Source organism: Hippopotamus amphibius, chromosome 7, assembly GCF_030028045.1.
Source record: "Hippopotamus amphibius kiboko isolate mHipAmp2 chromosome 7, mHipAmp2.hap2, whole genome shotgun sequence".
Classification (NCBI taxonomy): domain Eukaryota; kingdom Metazoa; phylum Chordata; class Mammalia; order Artiodactyla; family Hippopotamidae; genus Hippopotamus; species Hippopotamus amphibius.
Window position 1 is genome coordinate 70,747,462 of NC_080192.1, and position 18,510 is coordinate 70,765,971.

The 18,510-nt window shown below is 47.0% G+C and overlaps 1 protein-coding gene across 2 annotated transcripts in view; it reads left to right on the plus strand.

Annotated features, from left to right (window-relative positions):
- SMYD1 (SET and MYND domain containing 1) overlaps positions 1–18,150 on the plus strand; it is a 39,775-nt gene extending 21,625 nt beyond the window's left edge. The window contains exons 5-10 of one of the 2 annotated variants that reach the window (XM_057742001.1): positions 363–401; positions 3,743–3,932; positions 10,948–11,040; positions 13,516–13,679; positions 14,651–14,819; positions 16,121–18,150. In XM_057742001.1, the coding sequence (XP_057597984.1) occupies positions 363–401; positions 3,743–3,932; positions 10,948–11,040; positions 13,516–13,679; positions 14,651–14,819; positions 16,121–16,279 (814 nt within the window). In that variant the 3' untranslated portion in view covers positions 16,280–18,150. The remainder of the gene's footprint in view (positions 1–362; positions 402–3,742; positions 3,933–10,947; positions 11,041–13,515; positions 13,680–14,650; positions 14,820–16,120) is intronic. The other variant, XM_057742002.1, reaches the window with a different exon arrangement.
- Positions 18,151–18,510: the final 360 nt, after the last annotated feature.

Genomic DNA, 18,510 nt, shown 5'->3' on the forward strand with positions numbered 1-18,510 from the left:
TTCACATACTTTTTTTTGTGCTGCCATTGAAAAATACTGTAGCACTCTACTTTTGAATGCATTGCCTCATGACGGTCTCATTACCAGGTTACAGATAAGAATACTGAGGCCCAGGCAAGGGAAGTAACTTGTCCAGAGCTGAGTCCCTTTGAACCCAGAACTTCTCATTCTAAATCCAGAGCACTGTCTGCTATACCAGGCTGCATCTTGTCCAGGGAGCCCAGCTAGGAGGGGCTGGGGTAGAGGTGGTTGTGATGGCCAGAGCTTTGATGGCATAACCTGGAATGCTGTGCACCCTTGCTAGCCGTACAGGATGAGCCAATGGTAATGATTTCCATTCGGGTGTCTGTTTTGTTTTTCAGTCATGAGGCAGTGAAATCCATGTTTCACACCCAGATGAGGTGGGTCAGTCTTTGGAAACATCCCTGCTCCTCTGACCCATCTCCCTCACTTGCCTGGTTTGCTGGGGCTGCCCCTTCCCAAGACTCCTTGGCTGCTGTCTGTCCGTCATGTCCTTCTGTTTCCCAGAATCTTGTCTTTGCCGAATGCTGCATGTTTAATGCATTTACAGGAATCATTTCGTTCCTCACCCACCCACTCCCTGCTGTGCTCATGCTTTATTTTCTTCCTTTCTCCGCTCTCTTTTATTCCTTGTTTCTCTCTCTCCTCCAACCCCAAAGCATGAAGGTCCTTTGCAGTCTACATCATCTTAGCAAAACCCCACACTGTCCCTCTAAACCCTGCTTCTCATGAAATGAGGATTGTTGATATTACTGACCTGCTAAAGGACTTTGTGTTTGCTTATAACCTCCAGCTTCTCACTCGGACTGGTTCTGAAAACGGTACCCATAACTGTGATGGTTTTGGTAAATATTCATCCATAGTATTCGCTTTATTGCTTCTGGCCAACTAGGAATTAGTGGTTTAGGTTAATTTACTTTGGACTTTTCTTAATGACAACTCCATGGCCCCAGATGGGCCTTTTTCTCAGGGCAGGCTTGAAAGTACCTGAGATGCTCTTTGGATTAACAACAAAATGCTGCGTGGGAGCTTGGGCTTTGGGAAGGCAGGGGTAGGAGTGGTCGGTGCATCTGAGTCTGTGTTTTGTTTTTTTGTTTTTTGCAAGTTCTTTTGTATTTATTTATTTATTTATTTATTGGCTGCATTGGGTCTTTGCTGTGCGCGGGCTTTCTGTAGAGTGGGGGCTACTCTTCGTTGTGGTGCGCAGGCTTCTCATTGCTGTGGCTTCTCTTGTTTCGGAGCACGGGCTCCTAGGAGAGCGGGCTTCAGTAGTTGGGGCACATGGGCTCAATCATTGTGGCTTGTGGGCTCTAGAGATCAGGCTCAGTAGTTGTGGCGCACAGGCTTAGTTGCTCTGCGGCATGTGGGATCTTCCCGGATCAGGGATCGAACCCGTGTCCCCTGCCTTGACAGGCGGATTCTTAGCTGCTGTGCCGCGAGGGAAGCCCCCGAGTCTGTGGTGATGTGCATTGCAAGGGGCTTTGGATGATTCACATGATCTCCTGGGTGTTTGGTTCCACATTTGCAGACCAAAGGTCAAGATGAGAGCATCTCTAAGAACCTTCCTAATTCTAAGTCTCTGTGGCTCTGGATTGCTCCTGACTTCTACAAGAAATATTGTACTTAAATAAGTTGCCTACTTGTGGCTCAACTGGCCAAGCTATAGAACTGCAGAACATTAGAGATGGAAGAGGTCTGGGATCCAGAATGGAGTGGTGATCGCTATTCTTCCCCTGATCTCCAGTTCCAAGTTAGATAAAATGGGGCATATATATGTGTATTTCTTACACCTAAGTGACATTCAATTAATTTGGTTTTGAAAACGTTCTAATATCATTGAAATAATTGAGACACTCTGAGACCTTGTAAGAACTGGATTAACTTTGGTGTGAAGCAAAGCCACTGGTCAACTCAATGGGCCACTGATTCGCTATTGAATGAGGACAGGTTGCTGCAGTGAGCTGCCTCTGTGAAAGGGCTGGTGCGGGCAGAACCGCTTACTTATCCCACCAGGAGCAATACCAGAGATCACGTTCAACAGTGGCCCAGGAGTCGCTCCTGTGCAACTATTTAGGGCATTCTAGAGTCCTAAACTCAAGGGCATTGGCGCATCCCATTTCCTGTGCATTGCAGACCCGGGAGGCAGACTGAAGACAATTAGGCGAGGCCAGCATGATGTGGTAAAACTCTTGAGTCGTAATCTGGACCCTGTCGCCAAAGTGCTGTGGGACCTTGGGGGAAGTTACTTTACCTCTCTGGGCATCAGCATCCTTGTTTGTGAAATGAGGAGGTCAATCCCCTGTAGCTGGGACGTATTAGGATTCTAAGCCGAGCTGTGAGTAGGATCTTCTTGCCCTTCTCTCCTTGCCTTTTGTTGCTTCAGTAACAGCCAAAATTAGGGTGGAGAAGACAGGAAAGAAGGAACAAAAGATGAGCAAGCACTCAGATTTTCCAGGCCCCATAGAGTTGCTTTTAAATCTATGATCACATGTATTGGGGACAGTAGTGTAGCCCACTTTGAGAGAAGGTTCTTAACCTTCAGGGGTCACCTCAGATGCCTGGGCTCACACATCACTGCCGTTCAGCTATTCCTCGCTTGGCTGTGACTTCAGAGCACGTGGAAGGGGCTGCCTCTGACTGGGACCCTTCTGTGGTGCTGGAATCTTCTCCTACCTTTCACAGCACATCTGACTCAGCCTTTCTGGGAGGTAAAGGAAATGACTGTGGACCTCTCTGTAGATGTCTTCCCAGCCCTCGGCATCCTGGCCCTCACTCTCTGGGCGACAGGTTCCCTCTGGACAGGGAGGCCCCTGGATCTTGGGGAGATACAGGGGCACAGCTTAGGATCCAGGCTGCTGGGCTCACCACTTCTTCTATAGCTTCTGACCTAATGGGTGGAAGATGCATGGCCGAGAGGCCCACGGGCTGGTCTCTGCTGGTTTGGCCTAGCTGGGCGTCAGTTGCACAGTGGGCTTTTGTCTTCAGCACATTCTGTATCTATTACACGGTGAGGTATGTAGTGCTGTAGGTAACTGGAGGGTCAGGTCTAGGCTGGAATGGTGTTGACATGTCGTCTGCTCTCGCTAACCACCTTCAACTCCAAATCCATGTCCCACAATAAATACAAAAGCGAACAATGCAGTGGGCTGATAAAGAGCCTTTATTTGCCTTCAGAGATCTGCAGGCATAAGTCTCCTCATATAATGTAGGTCTGAACCATCAGACCAAAGGTTAAGGTAAGAGGCGGCTTATAATTAGACACAGAATGGACTGAGATGGTGGGTAACTGAATATGTGTGTTTCTGAGAGCAGCAGTCCTCGAACCAAACAGAAAGGACTACTAAGTCTGCTCTCATTTGGAGTTTTTGCCTTATTATTTCTCCCTTCCTTTGTTACAGACAATCAGTAGCTAAATGCACAGGGAGCATTGCAGGCGGGGAAGTGTTGTATGCTTCTGTGACTGGGCCCAGACCTCTACTAGGAGTCTGTCTGAGCTGATTCCAGGGCAATGAACTGAATGGAGGAGATTTGATTGTTACAATGAGTAGAGTAGGACTATTCAGACAACTGTCCTTTACCTCATATCTCCACCTTTAGAGGGAAATGGAGTGTTCTCAGTGTTAGTGGAGGTCGTTGTCTTTGGGACTCAGCTCCTTGAAACCTCGAAGAGCATACCTCCCACCCCGGCTCTGATGGACTCTTCTCCTTTACCCTGCTCCAGAATCGAGCTCCGGGCCCTGGGCAAGATCTCAGAGGGAGAGGAGCTGACGGTGTCCTATATCGACTTCCTTAATGTCAGCGAAGAACGCAAGAAGCAGCTGAAGAAGCAGTACTACTTTGACTGCACGTGTGAGCACTGCCAGAAAGGGCTGAAGGATGACCTCTTCCTGGGGGTGAAAGACAACCCGAAGGTATGTGCAGCCCCGATACTGGGATGCTTCTGGGCACTTTCCCAAGAGCCGGGCGAGGGTGGATTCCACAGCTAACCAAGACACCCCTGCCCTTGTGGATGGTGGACAGAGCATTGCTGATGGATCCCAGCTAGTGTCCTGGTGCTGCCGCTGGCCAGGTGTTTGAGTTTGGGGAAGTTCCTCAGTTTTCTTATCTGTAAAATAAGAATGATGGCACCCACCGCAAGGGGTTGTTATGAGGATTAAACAAGATGACATAGGTAAAGGGAGTGGCACAGAGAGTAGACACTCAGTAAATGTAAGTTCCTCTTCTTGCCTCTTTGCCGGTTAAGTGATGCTGAGAATTTCCCATAGAGAGACCAGACGGGCTGGTCTCCCTATGCGAGTTGTCGTGTTATCACAAAGATATTCCTAGTCCCAGGAAATGGGCAATGTGGAGATCGGGCAATGTTTAGGTGGGTTAACATGCTTAACTCTTGAGTAACTGTTGTCTAACGGATGGTGAGACCACTGAGCATCGGAAGGCTTACCAAGGGGGTTGTCAGGTGCTCTGCTGAGTTGGGAGAGAGCTAGGTTGCCAGGTGTCCGAGCAGCCAATTAAAGCAGCAAGGCTTTAATCACTTCCTATGATGGTAAAGCACGAGGCTGAGACTGGAGCGGGTGCGGTCTCTCCCTGGTCCATTTCCCCTCCATGGGACGGCACAGAGGTGGAGGGTCAGATGAATCAGCATAGGGCTCAACTCACTGCCCAGGGACCCAGAACAAAAGGCTCCAAGCAGTTTTATGGACCCTGAGGTGTGTGTGTTGGGGGTGGGGGGTGGGGGAGGGGCTGGGAGTGGAAAAGTACTGGGTTCAGAGTCAGAGTGGGGAAAAGTGTCTTCAAATCTCCCCCAACCCCCTCTTCCCAATAAGGAGTCTTTGGTAGAGGCTCCTTGAAGAAGACCTCAAGACCTCAGATAATCAACTATATTTCAGTTAAAAACAAGAGACTTAGGAATGAAGGCACCTGGGCCAGGAATGCAAATATGCGAAGAGGGTGACCTGCTGGGGGCCGGGGCGGGAGGGGCAGGGGAGTCCTTGGCTGCACCTTCACAGACTGCCACACACTGGCCCTGCTCCAAGTCCCTTGTGCGAAGGGCAGCTTTCCCCCCACGGGTGAGGCCAGCCAGGTAGAGCCTTTGTAATTGCCTCTGGTCAAGTCTGAAAAATCACACATAGGTTTTGTTTTGTTTTGTTTTGTTTTGTTTTTAACATTTTTATTGGCTGTGTTGGGTCTTCGTTGCTGTGTGCAGGCTTTCTCTAGTTGTGGCGAGTAGGGGCTACTCTTCGTTGCGGTGCACAGGCTTCTCATTGCAGTGGCTTCTCTTGTTGTGGAGCATGGGCTCTAGGCACATGGGCTTCAGTAGTTGTGGCACATGGACTCAATAGTTGTGGCTTGCGGGCTTTAGAGCACAGACTCAGTAGTTGTGGCTCATGGGCTCAGTTGCTCCACAGCATGTGGGATCTTCCTTGCCCAGGACTTGAACCCGTGTCCCCTGCGTTGGCAGGTGAATTCTTAACCACTGCGCCACCAGGGAAGTCCCCTGTTTATGAAAATTAAAGTTAAATTTATTTAATTTTTAAAATTAGAAGGGACACATGCACTTACATAGATTCACACACCTACGTGCGTGTGTAAGCTGAGTCAGTCTCAAAACAGACAGAAGTAGGGGGAGGGATCTGTAACCAATGGATCAACAACGCCTGGTGTGGAGGAAGTGAGAGTCATCCCTCCCGGGCAGGATACAAAACTGTCAAGAATGTGTTCTTATAGGAAAAGCCCCATTTTTACAGGATCAAAGTTTCTGTATTCCAGGAAATGTGTATTGACACGTATGCATGGGGCACTGAACTACAGAAAAGAATGAGCTACTATGTCCACCCTCATCCTGACCCTCCAGAACCTTTGGGATAATGTGTGTCTTATCTGCAAGGCAGCCAGCCTTCCCTCCTGGTGCCTGGCCCTGAGTATGTTTTTCATAACTTGCCTCTAACACTACCTAATTTTTAGAGAGGCCAGACCCTCTTTTCTCCCTTCCGAAATTAAATGAAACAACTGCGTAGTCACTTCTCTAGAGCTTTCAATATTTACCTGGCAATTCCAATAGTTATGTAGGTGATGTGTGGCCTTTAGTTCATGTCTAAAGTGAACTTTAGATATGCTGATACCAGCTGGTGACCATATGCTCAGTTTTTCAATCTGAATTGCAGAGCTGGCATCTCTCTTGATATAAAACATTGATGATTTCTTCTTAAACTGACCTGAAATCAAACAAAAGCTATTATTTTTATATCAAATTGGATATCTCTATTACAGTAAAGAAATAACTTAAAATAAAAATAACTCAACCAAAACAAGTGAGCAGGAAAAAAGATTTGAATATAACTTTTTCAAAGCAAGTGCATCTGAAGACATAATAAAAGGGCATTATAATGTAGTGGAAAGAATACTGGAGAATTAGGAGGCCTGTGTTCTAGTTCTGGCTGTGACGCTGCATGTCTAGGCTTGGGCAGATCTCTGCCTTGTGGGTCTCAGTTTCCTCATCTGTAAAGTGGAGTGTTGGACTAACTTATTAAGAGTTCCTTCAAGCTTTTCTATCTATGATGTCATCACAGTTGTTTTCTTTCCTTTTTTAGATGATGCTTTATCTCAGCCTGATAAACTCCTTTCTATATACCAGCCTTTGTGACTCACCTTCAAACCTTCAATTGGCATCAAAATTGTTTCTGACTCCTATATACATATATATATAATAAATATAATATAATATAATATAATATAATATAAAACATACCCATATAGACCTGGATAAAAATAAAAACCAGATTTTTAAAAATGAGAAAATAACACCAATTTCCCTCAGTTGTAGCTTTGGACCCTCCTTGTTTAGGTTGCTTGGTGTTTTTTGTGTTTGTCTTGTTTTCTCTTTCTCTCTCTCTTCAGCCTTCACCCATGGTTTTTTTTTTTTTTTTTAATTTTATGTATGTCTGTATGTATTTATTTATTTACTTTATTGGCTGTGTTGGGTCTTTTTTTGCTGTGCGCGGGCTTTCTTTTAGTTGTGGTAAGTGGGGGCTGCTCTTTGTTGTGGTGCGTGGGCTCCTCATTGCTGTGGCTTCTCTTGTTGTGGAGCATGGGCTCTAGGCACATGGGCTTCAGGATTTGCAGCACATGGGCTCAATAGTTGTGCCTCACGGGCTCCAAAGCACAGGCTCAATAGTTGTGGCGCATGGGCTTAGTTGCTCCACGGCATGTGGGATCTTCCTGGGTCAGGGACAGAACCCATGTCCCCTGCATTGGCAGGCAGATTCTCAACCACTGCGCCACCTAGGAAGCCCCTCACCCATGGTTTTCACAATATGAACGCTCCAAGTTTTCACGGCTGGGAAGCCAACGCCCATCTTTCCCTGGCTCTTCGTCTTTGGCTCCTCCTCTGGTTCCTCCCCCTTCTCTAGCTCCTCTCTCTTCCACTCTGTTTTCTATCAATTGTGGTGCTCCTGGAGAGAGAAGCCTCTCTCTGCAGGGTTCCTTAAGTCCTACCTGCAGATTAGGTTTTCCTGCCTTTACTCTGAAAAGGGAGCCAAGTGGAGCAGCCCATTTTCCTTCTCAGAATAGCTTTATCACATGTTACATGTGTCAATTAACAACATTTCAGTGGGGTTGTTTTGAGAACCTTGGCAGTAGCCTCCTTGAAAAAATTTAATTCCCTTCCAGATTTTAAAGTAACACTCTTCCTTACAACATCAAATTGAGCAAGGCTTTTATTACTACCTAACAGCTTGGTATTCCCTGAGTCAACCCTGCAAGATATTGATTACTCCAGAAGATTCACTAAAAATTTTGAGTTTTAAAGACAACGGAACTGACAGTAGATTGGAGACTAGTGGTCATAAACTAGATGTAATTTATTTGTTTATTTTTAAAATAAATTTATTTATTTATTGGCTGCATTGGGTCTTTGCTGCTGCACACAGGCTTTCTCTAGTTGAGGTGAGTGGGGGCTACTCTTCGTTGTGGTGCGCAGGCTTCTCATTGCAGTGGCTTCTCTCTCTCTCTCTTTTTTTTTTTTTGGTGCATGGGCTTAGTTGCTCCGTGGGATATGGGATCTTCCTGGAGCAGGGATTGAACCCGTGTCCTTTGCATTAGCAGGCAGATTCTTAACCACTGTGCCACCTAGGAAGCCCCCTGCAGTGGCTTCTCTTGTTGCATAGCATGGGCTCTAGGTGCAAGGGCTTCAGTAGTTGCGGCACGTGGGCTCAATTGTTGTGGCTGGAGGGCTCTAGAGCACAGGCTCAGTAGTTGTGGCTCACGGGATTAGTTGCTCCGCACCATGTGGGATCTTCCCGTGCCAGGGATAGAAGCCGTGTCCCCTGCATTGGCAGGCAGATTCTTAACCACTGTGCTACCAGGGAAACCCCTAGATGTGATTTATGAGCCGACACTTGGGCAACAAACTATAGATGAAACTAAAGATGTAGGTCTGATGTATGGGTGACACACCTCTGGACCACTAGTCACAGAACTCCGCATAACCAGGCAAGACGTGGACTCCTCTTACTGATGTGCTTGATTCAAATGGGCTTAGGAAAGCAGACACACACTGAAATGACTGGTCTGGGACCAAGACGTGATCTGTTAACTAACAGAGGGCTGAGTAGCACTCAGGCTGGAAGCCAACATTTGGGTCGTCAGGCAGGAAGGCAGCCAGAAGCCAGACATCTCAGCCAAATCAAAGGGCAAGGCATGGAGGACATGAGGTTGGGGGGTCGGGGGGTGAAGGGGAAGCTAGGACAAAGTGAGAGAGTAGCATAGACATATATATACTACCAACTGTAAAATAGATAGCCAGTGGAAAGTTGCTGTATAACAAAGGGAGATTAACTCGATGATGGGTGATGCCTTAGAGGGCCGGGATGGGGAGGGTGGGGGGGAGTCGTGGGAGGGAGGGAATATGGGGATATATGTATAAATGCAGCTGATTGACTTTGGTGTACCTCAAAAACTGGTACAAGAGTGTAAAGCAATTATACTCCAATAAAGAGCTTAAAAAAAAAAAAAAAAAACAAAGGGCAAGGCGAAGGTTAAGTCAGGAGTGAGACCTGCCAGAAGTCAGAGCACTGATGGATGTATCAATTGTTGGGGTCAGGCTGTGAGACAAGTGCAGAAACAAGCACAGAAGAATTGCAAGGAGGCCCAGGGACAGAAGAATATGAAAATGAAGGCAGTCAGAGTTCTAGGGATGGTCAAGAACTCTGCAGAAGCCAAAGGAGGTGAGGTGGGGAGAAGAATAAATATAATGCCACTTCCTTAAGTGATTCTGATCCTGAAGCAAGCTGTCCTGGGTTGGGGGCTCTCCTACCGCAAGATGGACACAGCAGAATTGGCTCAAGGCAGCCGGGATTCTGAGGGAAGACCCTGATCTCCATCTATAAAGGGGGTGTATTTTTTAAGGGAACAGATGCCCATTCTCCAGTTACTTTGGTATTTTAGTGAAGGTAACCCCTCAAAACAATGTGAGCAGCAAATGTAAACAGAGCGGTTGTTTCTTATGATGATTCCTTATGGTGAAAAAGTTGGATAACTGGAGAGCTGATTAAATTATTCTAGCTCATACATTAAAGAGGTAGTATAGATATTTTTAGATTTATATGGGAAAATATCCACAATCTACTTAGTGAAAAACAGGCAATAGAAATATGGTGTTACTCCAGTTAGAAAAAAATGATGTCATTGACATGTACACACACTCATGCACGTGTGTGCATACAGAAGAACTGCAGTTGAGCCAGTACACACTGATATGGTCATATAGACATACTAATTGTTCAATATTGGAAAATACTCCTCAACATACTGTGTCCATCTTTGGGTGGGCTCTGGGGATTTCTACCTTTTCCTCCATACTCTTTTCATATATTTTAATTTTTTTTACAGTTTGCATATGTCAATTTTATAGTCAGAATAAATAATAAAGGTATTTTTATTTTGGAAAAAAGTTATATCAGGTTTGTCTAAGCAAAAAAAAAATTTTTCCAGAGAAGAGCTTCTGATATGGATAAGCACAGCAAGCAAACTTTTCCTTTGGTCTTTGAGAAATTTGGCACTTTTTCTTCAAAATTATTGTGCCTTCGTGGGAACTGGCTTCTTAGTTACGGTACCTCAAATATCAAAACCTCATTTTTTTTTTAAACAAGATCACTAGACTGCTTAGGCAAATGTGGGAAGCCTAGTAGGTCTAGATTTCATAGATGACAAGTTCTCTCATGATACCTTTTTGGTCAAGACAAGGAAATATGAACTGAATGTAGACACACTTGGAAGGGTTGTCAGCCCACAGCCACAGGGCCCTCTTTAATGAGCTTCAGTGGCAACTGGAGTATTGATTTTCTGGTCAAACCCTTGGCCTCTGTCCTCAGCCCTGTGCTGGCCAGTATTTAAATCAATGATTTGGGTGAAGATAAAAATTCAAGGGCATACCTGTAGAATCTGTGGTTGACTTGAAGTCTACAGGAAGAATGGCACACGTTTTGGGTGATAGAAGAGAATGAGAATCCAAAGTGCCAGAGAAAACACGACAGGGGTTAATGTCAGATTCTGCACTGGGGTCCAAAAGCCCAGGCATGAGCATGGGGTAGGGACAGCTGGCCAGCTGCAGGGCTCTGGTGCTTGGTCAATGGAAAATGCAATGAGTCAGAAGCGTGATGAGAGACATGGAAAAGCTATGCAGGACCTTCGTTCCCTGACCAGGGATCAAACCTGTGCCCCCTGCAGTGGAAGCACAGGGTCTTAACTACTGGACCACCAGGGAAGTCCCAAGCTGTAGGGATCTCGAGTGGCATTTACAGACATGAAACACTCACAAGGAAGAAGGCATTAATCTCATACTACAGTGAATGTCAAAGATGGTAGCTGTTCAGAGATGCAGTGAGTTGCCTCACAAAGGGGTCTGCAACTCAATGTCCCTCCCTTCCCCAGCCCTCTCAGGAGGTGGTGAAGGAGATGATACAGTTCTCCAAGGATATGATGGAAAAAATTGACAAGGCTCGCACTGAGGGTTTGTACCACGAGGTAAGAATTCATTTTTATAGGGCGTGGGGGTGGGGAGGAGGGCGGAAAGATTCTCTAGTAAAGGAGGGAAATGGTGGGGGGTGGGTGAAGACGGGGAGGCTACCAAGCAAGGTTGCTTTTCTGGAAGATGTCCCATGGTTGAGACCGTGACTTTTCTTTTCCTTAAGCATTTAGCACCTTTTTAGGGGTGTGTTCTCAGTGACTGTTCAACTCACTAAAACTGTATTTGAGGAGAGCAAAGGCAGCCTGACAAATGTCTGGGGGTGGAGGGGTGGGGTGTCTGTCCTATCTCAGGTTGGCATCAAGGATGGAGGAATGGAAATGGCAGCAGGTGGCTTGCTTTCCTGTAACTGAATGCATGTCCTGGCTACAGTTTCCGGATCTACTCACTGGGCATTCAACCCTGGCTTTAGAAGCACCGTGAGGTCTCAACTGGCTGTACAGTGGAATCATTGAAAAGTCTTGATGCTCAGGTCAATTCCTCCATAATCTCTTGGAGTGAGACCCAGACATCAAGATTTTTAAACCTCCCAAGTGATTTCAGTGTGCATCTAAATTTGAGACCCACTGCCAACACCACAGAGCACATGCTTGCACTGAATTCACTCAGACAGCTTGTTGGAAATACACATTCTGGTGTCTCACCCCCTAAGATGTGATTCCTCCAGTCTGCAACAGAACACAGGCAACATCAAGCAGTATCTTTTTCCCAAGCTCTTTAAATGACTGGAGTTTGGTTGCCACTAGGGCATGGCAATGTGGGAGATTAATTTCTGTTCATTTCTACCTGCTTTTCTCTTACCCTCATTCTCCTTTCCTCACTCATTCACTGCCCATTTTTGAGCCCTTACGGGGGTGACCAACATGAGACATGCTCCCTGCCTCCCAGGAGTCCTGTCGGGTCGTGGGGAGGAGCTAGAGCTCCTGATTCCATTCCTCTGTCCTCTTCTCTTCTTCTTTGTGTGTCCGCTTCTCTGCTCAAGCTTGGCAGGGCTGGATGGAGGGCTAGACACGGCCTACGGGCTTAAGAACATTGTCTTCAGGAAGGATTGCTTGCCAGCTCGCACTTTGTCAAAACTCCACCCAGATGCCCCATGGGCCTGTGGGAGAGTCTCAGAGAAAAGGGTTTCCATTCGTTTGAAATGGAAAGAATTGGGTGACATTTCTCCCCTGAGAGTGTCAAGGGAAGGAGAGGACAGCTGTGAACAGCTAAATTCTAAAGACCGTCTGAAGCTACATCTGCATGTGAGTCAGTCAGAAAAGGCTGACTCCAAGCCGCTTGGGATGGGGCCCATCTTTTTACTCACCAGGACCAATGTGGCCTCCTCCTAGTGGGTCTCCTGGGCTCTCTCTCTGCCAATCCATCTTGTACAGTAAACTCCCTACATGCAAACGAGTTCCATTCCGGGAGTGTGTTCATTAAGTCCAATTGTTTGTAAGTCCAACAAAGTTAGCCTAGGTACCCAACTAACACAATGGCTACATAGTACTGTACTATAATAGGTTTATAGTGCTTTTCACACAAATAATACATAAAAAACAAACAAAAAATAAAGAAAACATTTTCAATTTTACAGTACAGTCCCTTGAAAAGTACAGTAGTGCAGTACAACAGCTGGCATCCAGGGGCTGGCATCGAGTGAACAGGCAAGAAGAGTTACTGATGGGAGGAGGGAGAGGAGGCGGGAGATGGTAGAGCTGAAGGATCTTCAGCAATAGGAGACGGAGGGCGAGCTGCAGTTTCACTCCTGCCTGACGCTGATGGAACGCATGTTCGCATCTTTGAAAGTCTGCAGCTTGAAGTTTTGTATGTAGAGGACTTGCTGTACACTTCTAGCAGGTCATGACTGTCCAACCTCACTGTGCCTAAGGGCCACCAAGGAGCAGATATGAACGACAGATGCCAGGGTCCCTCCCCTGGATATTCAGTTTCCATTGGTCCGGGGCAGGACTCAGGCATCAGGATTTTAAAAAAGCTCTCCAGATGATTCCAAGGCACAGCCAGGGTGGAGACTCATGGGAATGATGGTTCAAATAAAGCTGCACTGCTTGGCTTGAATCCTTGCTCCATTACTCACTCTCTGTGCAACTTTGGCAAAGCACGTACCCTCTCTGTGCTTCAGTTTCCTCCTCTGGAAAAATGGGAATATTAGTAGCACCTATCTCACTGCGTTGTTGTGAGAGGAAGTAAATATATATGTACACATATAGCTTTTATAACTCCCTCCTGGCTTCTATGCTAACGCCTCATTCTGACATGTCAGCTGTGTCTCCCAAGGTTACCCTTTCCATCCCCACATCTTAGCCAAAAGGGACCATTTGGATCTTCAGATCACAAACTGGTGCTTTCCCATCTCTGTCAGCAATCCCCTCAGTCTTCAACGAATCAGTGTCCAGTGCCGTCGTGATGCGCCCACATGTGAGTGAAGCACGTGCCCTGGTGCAGGGATAACGGACAGGGCCTGTGTCTCCTAGGTTGTGAAATTATGCCGGGAGTGCCTGCAGAAGCAGGAGCCAGTGTTTGCCGACACCAACATCTACACGCTGCGGGTGCTGAGCATCGTTTCCGAGGTCCTCTCCTACCTGCAGGCCTTTGAGGAGGCCTCACACTATGCCAACAGGATGGTGGATGGCTATATGTAGGTGGCAATCTTGGGACTCAGGTCGTCTCCTGGAAACATGTCTATTCCAGGGATGCCAAAGAGATGGCACACGAGATGCTCCCTCTCCCTCCTGCGCCCACAGCGGGCATCAGTAACGGATCACCGTCCTCTTTATGACTGAGCCTTTTTATTGTGGTGTTCTGAGCAATAATGTCCAAATAATCAGATCTGATACCTGAGATGAAATCTATTTGTCATCCCTGGTCTTTCCCAAATCCTCCGGCGTGTCTATTACTTGGGTGGCATCTTCTGCTTTTGGTTTCCTTAAGGCGGAATCTGGCTTGATTTTAAGTGCTTAGAAAGGGTTTTCCCCCTAACGAGCAACAGAGGCAATCTTGTCAGCTTTAAATTTTATTAAAAAAAAAAAAAAAAAGATGTCAGCCATCCTTGCTTGTAAATTGTAAAATGCAACTCTCTTGCTTTCCCTCTGCTAATGTCCTCTCTTGCCTTATGTGTCCACATGGGCATGTGCATTTGTATTTCTGGCCAGATGAATAAGTCGACAAAACCTGGGAAAACTGTACAATGTGCTAAAAGGAAGCCCTGTTAGGTGGTGCCAAAGAGGTGAAAAGACAACTCTATTTCAAGAAGGATGTTCAAATTATTCTTTTCCCCTGAACTTCCTAGACCTTTCCAAGGAGAGGGCTGGGGAGCTCCTGAAGGCTCCCAGCTCTCTGCACTCAAGTGCAGAGCATGGTCCTGACCCCGTTTCCCCATGAGGACTTGGCTGGGTGGCCCAGCTCAGAGTCTCCGCTCTCAGGGCCTCACCATGTGGGGTGTTGGCATCTCACTGCATCTCTGTGCGCCTCAGTCTACCCTTGATGTGGGTGCCCCACCGTGCTGGTGGGAAAGCAGATAGACTTAATCCCTTTATAAGTTGTCAAATGTTGGGCGGATACAAGGCAGGTGGGGAATACACGTTATGATTACTTGCTCTGCCCCTACAGGAAGCTGTATCACCCCAACAATGCCCAGCTGGGCATGGCTATCATGAGGGCAGGGCTGACCAACTGGCATGCTGGCAACATCGAGGTGGGGCACGGCATGATCTGCAAAGCCTACGCCATTCTCCTGGTGACACACGGACCCTCCCACCCCATCACCAAGGACTTAGAGGCAAGTGGCTTCTTGTGGCTTCTTTCACCTTCTGGGCTCTCTGAAGATGAAAGCTGAGTGCTAGACTCTGCTTTTGGAAAGACCATAGATTGCCTGCTGGACCAGAAGAGAATTCAGAAATGCTTAGCCCACTACCTTTGGTTTACACCTGAGAAAACTGAGGCCCGGGGAAGGGGAGTAACCTCTCCTTAGTCACAAAGTGAGTGGATGGCAAAGCTCAGACTTGAACCCTGGAATGCTTCGGATGCTTCAAGTCTGGACTGAAAAAACCCTAAACAATGGTGTGCACGTGTGTGCAGCACATATATTACAAAACGTGCCACACGGAATATAGTTGAGGAGCACAGGCTCCGGAATCACACTGCTGGGATCGAACTCCAGCTTTACCACTTTCCAGTCACGTGGCTGCAGATACCGAGTGTGTGGGCCTCAGTCTTCTCATCAGGAAAATGGAGAGAAAAGTTTAGGTTTGTCACAAGGGTTCGATGAGTCGCGTGAAAAACACTTAGAACAGTGTCTGTCGAGGGGCACGCTCTTCATAGCTGCTGGTTTGCTTTGTGCTTTGAGGGCTGATTTACTTGAAAGTGACAGGGTTCAAAGGACTGTCCTCAGGCAGTAGTATAGGGAAAGAAGACAGACTCTGGTGTCATAGAATGTACGAGAAGACTAACTTTATGTCAGTGTATTAAGCTTGTCAAAGAAGAGTCTTTGTCACCTTCTTCACTGCTCTAACCTCAACTGCTCCACCAAGCCCGGCCCCTTGATAAATATTTCTTGAATTAACATATGGGAGAATGAGGGTTTTTCTATGTGTCACACGCTATAATCTTCCCAGCCCATTGTAAAGTACAAGGGAATTGCATCCATTTCATGTATGAGGAAGCTGAGGGCTGAAGGGATTAAGTCATTTGCTTAAAGTCCCACAGTGCTAGATGGGACTTAAGTGCTGGAACCAGGGTTCAAATCCAGGTCCCCACCTGGCAGTTCCTGAGAGCAAACATTCTCTGCTGGGAACAGTCCCTCAAGCTGCTCTCTCAGGGGTCTAACTCTCTCTTCCAAACAAACGGAGCCCACTGCCGGGACATTAGACCCGCAGTGGATGAGTGTGTGTGTGTGTGTGTGTGTGTGTGTGTGTGTGTGTGTATCTGTATATGTGTGTCCTCTGAGGGTACAGTTACATCTCGGTGGCTGGGACCCATTTACCCCAATGTCTGTCATTTCCAAAAGGGCCAGGGTAGGTCAGAGACCACCACGTCCTGGGGGCTTGTCGTCACTGTTGACGGTGTATCCCCGTCCCACAGGCCATGCGGATGCAGACGGAGATGGAGCTGCGCATGTTCCGCCAGAACGAGTTCATGTACCACAAGATGCGCGAGGCCGCCCTGAGCAACCAGCCCATGCAGGTCATGGCCGAGCCCAGCAACGAGCCAGCGCCGGCTCTGTTCCATAAGAAGCAATGAGGACCTGCCTGGTGGGGGAGGGGCGCCGTGCCAGGGGAACAGGGGAGATGTTCTGGGGGTGGTGGGTTTCTGGGGAGACCCTTGATGGGGAAGTCATGGTAACGCTCAATCTTGTTGCTGTGGGAATGTACTGCTCTGTGATTCCCCAGTGTCATTTTTGTTCATTTCAATTCAGTTCAATTCAATTTAACTCTCCCAGCTCAGCCCAGCTCAACTCATCCTACAAATATTCACTGGATGCTAGACCCTAGGGATAAAGAAGCTCCAAATGCAGCTGCGGAGGCAAAATGTAAACAAACAGAACCCAGTGTGATCATAGATGCAATGGTCAACTCTCTGGAGGGGGGCAGTGGAGGGCATGTGTCTGGCGTGTGTGTGTGTGTGCGTGTGCTGGCGAGGGTGTCACGGAGGAGATGACATCTGAGCTGAGGGTGGCAGCTACCTGCTCACCCATCTGTGCAGGTGTCCCTGGAATAGTCAGGATTTGCTGACTGGGATGGGTGATGTCCCGTGTCCTTAGGTGAGTGTGGAGTGAAAAAGAAGAGGCTGTGTGACTGAACCCTCTTCAGAAGGGTACATATGCAGAGGGAGATGGGGGTGTGCCTAAACCACCGGAGGCCTCAGGTTAACTTCCGGGTTCCCAGCATTATTCTGAAACTACTTCCAGAACACAAAGAGGGGGTGTTTCCTTTCCCCACCCTCCCTGCCAGGCCTTGTGATTCCCGTGATGTCGGGCTACTTGGATAATCGTTGAGATTTTTCTGGCCATTGGCCTCCTAGGATTGAAGAAGTCTCTTCAGGATGAAGCTGAGGGAAAAACTTGGAAACCCACATATCTGGTGATCATGGGTTCAGCCGAATTGGCCTTTGGGTGTTTGATTTGTTTACATGTGCCTGGGTGGCCTTTACCAGCTTAGAATTTGTTGCTGGCTCCCAGTAAATCTCTATTTTTAGAGATTTATGATGAGTAATTATGACTTCCCTTGCTAAATTTCTTTCATTGTCCATGCCCCGGGTCCTCTGCTTTTCTTACCAGAAGGAATGTCCCATCTGGAATCTGCACACCTAGGTTAGGACCTCTTTGGGGGTGTGACCAACTTGCCCTCATCTCCTGGGAGCCTGCTCTGGTTTCCACCCAAGAGTGAGAGTCTTGGGAATCAACCAATCTAGCTGTCCCATTGTCCTGGGACAACTGTCCCACTGTATCTTCTGGGATCCCCAAACCTCTCACCAAAGCCCTCCGTTTGAGAATGTCACCAAGTCTTGTATACCCTCCGGGACCACCCTTGACCCCAGAGCTCTAGCTAACATCCTGAAGTCAGGTGTTCCCACCAGGCCCCGTATTAGTCATCTGTGCCTAAAGTGTCAGTTCCTCCATCCCCACCCTTTCAACCTCAGAATGACCCACTGCCTCCCTTATAACCTGACCAACAGCTCTGCCAATGTGCTGTAAACTTTATCCAAAAACTCTGCAAAGGTGCCACTTCTTTGTAGAATACTCGTACCTGGAATTTGGCTCTTCATCGAAGACACCTGCTTCTCTAGAACTTTCACAGGGAGACTGACAGTTCTTCCAAGCCCATGTGCTACATGTCTAAGGAGGGCACCAGCCCTCTCCCAGGGACCCAACTGTGCCAGTTCAAATGGCATCTCTTATACCCTCATATAAAACCTTCCCCCAAATCTCTTCCCTTCTGTGTCACTGTCATCTGCCACACTACTGGGCATTCCCCCACATTCATGGTCCTCTCCTCCATCCCCTCTTCCTCAAATTTGGTGTCTTTGAAGTCCACTTTCACGAATCATCTATACCTCTTGCTTCACAGATTCTTTTTTTTTTAACTTTTCATAATCAATTTAATAGAGCAGAGACTCAGACAAACTTAAAAAATAATTTTTCAAGATATTCTTATTAAACATTCTCTAAAGAATAAAATATAATTTGTGCTTGACTTAAAAAAAAGGTTGTAGTGCATTTATTTGGCAATATTATGTAATTAGATATTGTATTTTGTATATATTTTCCAGACAGTCAAATCTTACTCTGCAAGTTCCTTTAAAAATAAACTTGTCTAAATATGCTGTGGTATCACTTACATGTGAAACCTAAAAAATAGTACAAATCAACTTATTTACAAAACAGAAATAGACTCACAGACATAGAAAACAAGCTTATGGTTACCAAAGGGGAAAGGGGAGGAGGAGGGAGAAATTTGGAGTTTGGGATTAAC